This window comes from Gossypium hirsutum, chromosome A03 (assembly GCF_007990345.1).
Source record: "Gossypium hirsutum isolate 1008001.06 chromosome A03, Gossypium_hirsutum_v2.1, whole genome shotgun sequence".
Taxonomy (NCBI): Eukaryota; Viridiplantae; Streptophyta; class Magnoliopsida; order Malvales; family Malvaceae; genus Gossypium; species Gossypium hirsutum.
In genome coordinates, this window is record NC_053426.1 from 1,165,564 (window position 1) to 1,174,077 (window position 8,514).

The 8,514-nt window shown below is 31.0% G+C and overlaps 1 protein-coding gene and 1 long non-coding RNA gene across 2 annotated transcripts; both read left to right on the plus strand.

Annotated features, from left to right (window-relative positions):
* The first annotated feature begins 3,383 nt into the window (after positions 1–3,383).
* On the plus strand, positions 3,384–5,474 carry LOC121223408 (protein SIEVE ELEMENT OCCLUSION B-like). The gene is made up of 6 exons (XM_041104818.1): positions 3,384–3,658; positions 3,767–3,871; positions 3,957–4,405; positions 4,489–4,598; positions 4,911–5,047; positions 5,130–5,474. The coding sequence occupies exons 1-6, from the start codon at positions 3,434–3,436 to the stop codon at positions 5,310–5,312; spliced, it is 1,209 nt and encodes a 402-aa protein (XP_040960752.1). The 5' UTR covers positions 3,384–3,433; the 3' UTR covers positions 5,313–5,474.
* Positions 5,475–6,687: 1,213 nt separating this feature from the next.
* Positions 6,688–7,983, plus strand: LOC121223417 (uncharacterized). Its single transcript, XR_005920765.1, has 2 exons — positions 6,688–7,219; positions 7,521–7,983. It is a non-coding gene; the product is annotated as an uncharacterized lncRNA (long non-coding RNA).
* The last annotated feature ends 531 nt before the right edge of the window (positions 7,984–8,514 follow it).

Here is an 8,514-nt window from a genome sequence, read left to right on the forward strand (position 1 = left end):
AGTTGTGCCTACTGTTTCAACCACAAAAATTTTCCTTATCTTCAAATATGTCACCAATTTCATATAATTAACCGAAAGTAACATTAATCAAAATAATAAACATAATTAACATATACAAATTAACTCGATAATTCAAATACTATCATGCTAAAAAAAATTCTAAACTTAATATAGAACAAATTTTTTTATATATAATTCCATGGTTCACTAAAATTGTGAAAGATTATTTTCATTAAGAAGACGACTTTTTTTTATGCAAAAATATAATTATAATATAGTAGTAAAAGAAATAGAAATAAATCTTATCTATTAAATAAAATTAATATATTTTTAACAAAAATAAGCAAAGTTAAATTAATTATAGATAAACTACATATTTAGTCGAAATATATGAATATATAATATTAAAATTATGATATACAAATAATCATATATTATCCATCATTGAAAACTCATCATGAGGGTCATATCAAACCACATGAAGATCATATCAGGGGTATCTATCCACTTCACTTTCAAATTCACAGCAACCACTAACTTTAAAATCAAAATCTGCAATTTCTTAATAAATAAAAAAACCAAATATTCATGGATATCCAAAGTGTCACCCCTTATGAAAATCAAATATTCATGGATATCTATCGTAAACAAGTCCCAGTTTTGTTAAGATAAAAAAAAGGGGAAGAAGAAACGAAGGAAAACAAAGAAAATAAAAGAGTAAGGAAAGTTCGAACAAGTATAGTGACTAATTATGCAATTTGACCTAAAAATTTCATCTAAAATGATTATACAACATACCATATCAACTTACTGTTACACCTTTAACGTCAATTACTGGCTTAGTGATAAAAATGTGACAAATTGATAATGTTACACCATATTGTAACTTTTAAAAGTTCAATAATGTGGCGTCTCATATAAAAATAATACATAAATATATTTGAATCCAATTTCGACCCCAACAAAATTAATCTCAAACAATAAAGAAATAAAAACATATATGATTCATCCATAACGTGACACCTTGTATCAAAATAATACATAAATTCACTTTTAAAAAACACAAATCTAATCTCAAAAAATATATAAAGAGAATTATAAATACTATAATATATCTCTTATTGGAGAAATTAAATTTACAATTGAATATGATATTTATATTAATGTATCACATACTCCAATCCCGGCGGGTTTAGATTTACACCCCCTACGCGCGAGGTAGAGCATTAGTTTAGTTATCCAATAATTACCAAGTTAGTTTACATATAGAAACATATTTCACACTTGATATCTAACCAATGTGAGACTAAACTTTCCATTTTCCTCAACATAATTCACAAGTGGCTTACTTTAAGCATTAATTTCTCATTCATCACTCAACTATTTTAAGCATATGATATATCGTTGTAAAGGTCTCATGGAGTAGAATATAAAACCATAATTTTATGATTCAAATCTCCACCTTTACTCATCGATAATATACTTCAAAACTTCCAAAAAAAAATCTATTATATAAATTTATAATTTTTATATGAATTTTTAATAGAAAATAGCACGAACACAAAACAAAATCTTTTATATGAATTTATAGTATTTCAAAAAAATAAAATAGATCGATATGCCAAAATATAAATTTATTAATAATTTAATGATTTTAGGTATAAATTATCTAAAAATTTAACTATGATGAATTGAAAAAACACCAAGTGTGAACAGATGTCATTCACTCTAACAAAAAAGGTAATTGTTTTGTTTGAACTCAAGATTTGATGTATTTTATATGGAAAAAACCAACCATTTCAAGTAACCAAACAACAACAATAATTACGAGAGAAGGCCAATTAAATAATACTGTCATTTTGAACTTTGGGGTCCCAAGCAATGGAAACAACCATTTTGGAGTTGGATAATCGAATGTAAAGTTTTCTCCGTGATATTACATTTTATAATAAGATTACGGTGTTTAAAATTTAATGTTTTGGTCATTTCATAACCTCACGTTATATAATAATGTTAAAATTTTATAATATAAGATATAATCTCATTATGATATATTCCTTAAATTATTTTAGATTGCGGGCGTAATCTTAAATTTTGAATCAATTTATCATTTATTTTTATTATTTTAGTCAATTTAAGCTTTTTTTTCTTAAATAAAATTTAAGATTAATTAAAAATAATATATATTTGTTCTTAATAGTGAATTAGTAGATATCATGCATTACAATTATTATATTTTACAAATTTATTTCAACATCGTATATTTATTTATGAATATATAATTATAATAAAAAGTAAGAATTATAATAAAAAAATATCATAATTTTATAGATAATGAGATTAAAAAGATCAAAAGAAACTAAAATTGTTAAAAGAACAAATTTCATAACAAAATTAATTGAGTAAAATGTATTTTTAGGTAATTTTATAATCCGTCAACTAAACACTTGAATATTAAATTACAACCAAATGAACCAAACGAGATAATCTCATATTATATATATAATATCTAAAATTCGGAAAACCAAGCCAAGGTAACTAAACAACAAAGAAGGGATAACAACAATAGTTGTGAGAAAAAAAATCCCAAGGTTTCATTTGTTTGAGATACTTAAATTGAGACTTTTAATAACTGGAAAATATTTTTTAAAATAGTATTAAATTTGCTCTTACTATTTTGAATATTAATCCATTTTAACTCTTAAGTATTAACTAATTAATTACGTTTACTGATATTTTGGCACTTATATTTTAATTGTGAGAATTTCCTAATTTTTTTATTTTTATTCTCACAAGACTATTGAAAAGAAATTTACAATATTGATAAATTCTATACTTCAATATTTCATTACTTAATAAAATATAACAAATACTTTAAAAAACAAGAACAAAAAAAATTAAATATGATTTTACATTTAATAAAAATAAAAAAGCCAATCTAAATTTCAAAATTATAAAAAGCAAAATTTGGTGTAATTAAAAGATTAAAATATTAAATAATAAAAATAATAAAATTTTATATATTAAAAATTTATTTTATAATTTTAATTATTAATAAATATGATTAAAAAGACAAACAATGCATAGCTGTATTCTTAGTTATATATAAAAGTTAAAAACATTTAATAACTTATAATTAAAACATTGTTGTTAGTACGGAATGTGAGTTCGATTGTGTTGAGTGCATTATCTTCTTATTTAAGGAGTTGGAGAGGAGTTATAAGTAATTGTAGATATTATATATAAAAACATATATAATAACAAGATTAATATTAAAAAAATTACAAAAAATGATGAGGAGGACAGCTAATAAAACGATACAAAGAGCACCCTCCCCATTGCATATTCCCATCATTATATAAACCCTACAATGCTTACTAAACACATCACACATCAAACATCGGAAAATAGTAATACTTTCATATATTCAACAATGGCTGCCCCTATCTCATTCTCACTCTCATCACTGGCTTCTAAATCCCAGCAACTGGTGAGGAATGAGCGTCGGATGTTCGCCGCATCCGATGACGGTGCAATGATGAAGCAAATTCAGTCCACTCATGCTCCCGATGGTCGTGTTGTTGATGTTAAACCAATTCTCCAAGTCATTGAAAATGTGTTGCATCATATCATTCCCAACATTGATCATGCTATGAAAGTAAATTTTGATGGCCTTATGATTTCATGATGTTTATATTCATGAAAATAGAAAGATTTTCAAGACAATAGTAATTTGGCTTCTTCTTTTTTTTTTTTTGTCCGGTAGGGTGGAACGGGACACATCGATGCTCTCAATGATCTTACCACCTCGTCTGCCGTTGATGGTGCACTTGATGCATTGGCTTATATCGTACACAAAATCTGCTGCGAGGTAATTCGGCTGTTCTCTTTTCTTTCGGAATCTCGATCTTTTTCGAAACCGAAAAATGACGATAGTAACATTTGATGTTTTGTAGGTATCATGCAAGTGTTCAGGCGGAGGGGATGCTCATGCAACAACAATGGGGATTCTCAACATGCTTTCAAGCTATTCATGGGATGCAAAAGTGGTGCTAACATTAGCTGCTTTCGCAGTGAATTTTGGTGAATTTTGGCTGATCGTTCAGCTTTGCACTTCCAACTCATTGGCCAAATCCGTGGCTCTCCTCAAGCAATTACCCGACCTTTTAGAGCATTCCCCAACATTGAAACCCCACTTTGATGCACTTAACAAGCTCATCAATGCAATGATTGATGTAACCAAGTGCATTGTTGAGTTCACTGAACTACCTTCTGAGTTTATTTCGATCGATGTGCCACCATTGTCGACCGCCATGGCTCATATCCCCACTGCTACCTACTGGATCATTTGGAGTGTCGTCGCTTGTGCTGCACAGATTACGGGTCTTGTAGGGATGAGACACGAGTGAGTAATGAATTTCTTATATGCTCTCAATGATACAATATGATGACAAAATCTATCAATAATCAAATCTTTTGTTCGTTCATGTTCATTACATCGACTTCTGAGGCATGGGAACTATCAAGCTTAGCACATAAAGTTAGTAGCATACATGAACACCTTCAAAGTCTATTACATCTTTGTTATGAGCGCATTGGTGAGTCTACCCTAGAGAACTCAGAAATATAAATCATATATGTATATATACTAAAAGTGCCATGGATTACTTATACTACGATTACATCTTGCCTTATATAATAAAAAAGCAAGTAAATTAATCCATATTAGAAATTAATGAAATTTTAAAAAAAAATCATATTGCTCTTTGATCTAACATATAAAGGTTAATTTGTCAATTTTATAAATAAAGAAGACAAAATACAATTTAATTCTTAATATAAGAGCCTCAATAGTATTTTTACGTTATGTTTATACAAAGTGACTGACACATAATGATAATGAGATGCAGATGAGAAGAAGCTATTGGAAGCTTTTGAAGACTTCAAGCGTACTATTGAAACACCTCAAATGGACAACTTGAAGATTCTCCTAAAAATCTTCCGCAAGGAAGAGACTTGTTATCTCTTGAATCCAGACAAGACCGAGGTTGATTTAATTCCATGTTCCAAGTTTCAACCGTGTTTTTAAATTGATTGGACCGTATATTAACTTCATATAAATTTAACAGGTTCTTATCGATGTCTTGAGAAGAAAGCATGTTTTATTGCTCATTTCAGATCTTGACATCTCCCATGAGGAGATTCGAGTTCTTGAGGCTCTTTACAAAGGTGAAAGGGTATCATCTGAGCTTAACTATGAGATCCTATGGCTCCCAATCGTGGACAGATCGACTTGGAATGATGATTGTTGACACCATTTTTTGGATAAAACGGGGTCAACTTGGGTTTTGAAAAATGAAGTCAAATGTGGGAGTCGCCACCAATCTTTTTTTTGATGAGGTGTGATCGGGTCACCTCGTAAAATGGTTGTTTTTAATAAACGATTTGATTTTATTAAAACAACGAGTTTGGTCTACGAAATCCAAAAACGGGTTCGAGAGTCGGTTACGCACGAGGAAGGATTAGCACCCTCGACACGCCCAAAATTGGTACCTTAGTTGATTATTTAATGTCTTTATGTCGAAAATTAAAAACTCGAAAAGAATTTAAAAATACGATCCTTCTTTATATTGCGTTATTTTTAAAAAAAAAATTACTTGGATAAATCAAAATGAAAAATGCCTTCTTATCTCGAATTAACAAGATGTCACATCCAGTAAGTTAGGACACAACACCTTGTATTTTTTAGAGTAAGCTTGCCTTTTATTTTTATTTAAACCTCATTTATTTTAATTTTAAAAGGATATTCGATTACTTAGAATCAACGAGAAAAATCGAAGCTCAGTAAGTTAGGGCACGATTTTCTCGAATTTTCTAAATACGGAATATTGCCTTTACTTTCGAAAAATCCTCATATCGAGAAAACCACGTGTCATATCCAATGCGTTAGGACACAACATATTGAAATCCCGATAATGAGTTTTTATTTATGTTTTGTATTAAAGAGCATTCTCGAGTATTTAGATTCAACAAAAAATTAGAACCCAGCACGTTAGGGCCCAATTCTCTCGAAGATCCCAAGTATCGAGTATTGCCTTTATTTCCAAAATTTTCCTTTTTTACGAATTTGGGTAAAAATTGATGTGACGGAATAACAATTACGATAATGCGAGTAAAAATAATACGAGCAAAAATAACAAAATAAATATATAAAAAATCAATTATATACAATAACAAGTAAATAAACAAAAAACTAAAACATTTTTTAAAAATAATAATGGACACATCAATAAATAAATAAACATAAAGTAAAACAATAATGATAATAAAGAAATGAATAAAATTATAAAAATTTTAAAAATGTATGTATGAATTTTAAAAAATTTAAAATACAAAAAAGCTATGTAGGTATATATATATATATGAAAATATGTATGTCTATACGTATATATATGTGTATGTATAAGAATTATAAAATATGAAAACATAATTACATATATATAAATAACATGTGCATGTGTGTATATAATGATTTAAATCAAGTAATACAAATAATAAGAAAAATATTAGGTAAATAAAATATACACATATATATAACTTAAAATAAATAATAAAGGAAACTCCCCTGTTCTTTTTTTTAAAACAAAAAAAAATAATAACTTAAATGAACTAAAGGATGAAAATTAAAATCAAACCAAAAATTCGGGGGTCCAAACTGTAAATATATGAAATATATGGTAAAGGGACTGAGATAAAAGGCGCCGAGGACATGGGGGACCGATTGCGCAATATTCCCTGTTTGAGTAAAACAAAAACTGTATTGAATGTGCCGCAGAAATGGAGGGACCAAAGGTGAAAAATACCCATTATGGCAATAATGTGCAGATTTTTCTCCCTTGAATGACGCAATTTAGAATCTTGTATAAATAGAAAAAGATAAAGCCCTAAAAAGCATCAGCCTCCATTTCCCTTTTTTTAAAAAAAAAATTGAGGATTTCAAATCCTCTCAACTCCCATTCCTCGGCCGTTCCGATTCGCCGCCACGGCCGGTGGCCGGCGTCGCGCAAAGGGGGCTCCCGATCCGCACGTTGAAGCACCTTTAAAGGTTCGAGCCTTGGAAAGGGAAATCGAGGAGAAAACAAGATCTTTGGCCCCCTCTCAAGCCCGAATCCGACGACGGCAAAGGACCAATCGCCGGCCGGTCTAAGGGCCGATTCAGGTGCACTCCCTCTTCCTTTTTTTGATATTTATTTTCCTTATTAAAATGAAGTTGCAAAAAGAAAAAGATAAAAAAAAAATAAAATGAAAATGAATAGAGACCGGTAGAGGCTTAACCTTTTTGAACTTCTATTTTTTTTTGTTTTTGATTTCTAATGTGCCTTTTTTTACAAGGGAAATTCCCCCGTTACAAATGATAGATTTCGGCTTTTAAAGCCAATATATTTTTTTCGTTCCTTTTGTTTATTACTTCCCCCATCATTCGCATGCTTTCTTTGCTGTTGTGTTTGTTCTTGTTGCAGGTGGTGGGCACGGTGGAGTGTCAGACGCGTGGGGCGTGGTGGCCAAGGCAGAGGTAGCATGGGGCGACTGAACCTTGGGGACAGAGGGAGGAACGGCTAGTTTTTTTTTGTTTGCTGAAAATTAGTTAAGGTTGTGGGCTGATTGGGCTTTTAGGGTTTTAATTTGTTTGGGTTTAAATTTTGGGTCAGAGTTTGGGTTTGTAAATGGGCTGTTACTTTTGGGTTTATTATTTGGGTTATTTTGTTGGTATGGGCCCGGGCAAAAATGGGCTTTTACAGCTGCCCCTCTTTGCTCATTTTCGTGTAACGAGAATAGAGCAAAGACATCAAAAGGGCCAATTTTGCCCGGTCTTGCCGAGTCTTGACTTTTTGGTGCTCATCTTCTTCAAGTAGCCTTATTCTGTTCTGCTGTGTCTCGTTGCTTCAATCCACTTCACTGCGCTCCAGAGAAACATGACTTAAATCTATTCTGCTGCAACTCCATGGGAATGAGATTTGTTGTTTTCTTCGTCTGCTCCACTACTGCTTAGGGAGATAAGACTGAATGTTGTTTTCTTCGATCTATTCCACTGTTGTCCAGGGAGATAGAACTACCAGCTTCAATGTACTCCACTGTAATCAGGGAGGTAAAATCCGCCGTCTTCGACCTGCTCCACTATTGCTTAGGGAGATAAGATCTGTAATCTTCGATCTATTCCACTGTTGCCCAGGGAGATAGAACTACCAGCTTCAATGTACTCCACTGTAATCAGGGAGGTAAAATCCGCCGTCTTCGACCTGCTCCACTATTGCTTAGGGAGATAATATCTGTAATCTTCGATCTATTCCACTGTTGCCCAGGGAGATAGAACTACCAGCTTCAATGTACTCCACTGTAATCAGGGAGGTAAAATCCGCCGTCTTCGACCTGCTCCACTATTGCTTAGGGAAATAAGATCTGTAATCTTCAATCTATTCCACTGTTGCCCAGGGAGATAGAACTACCAGCTTCAAT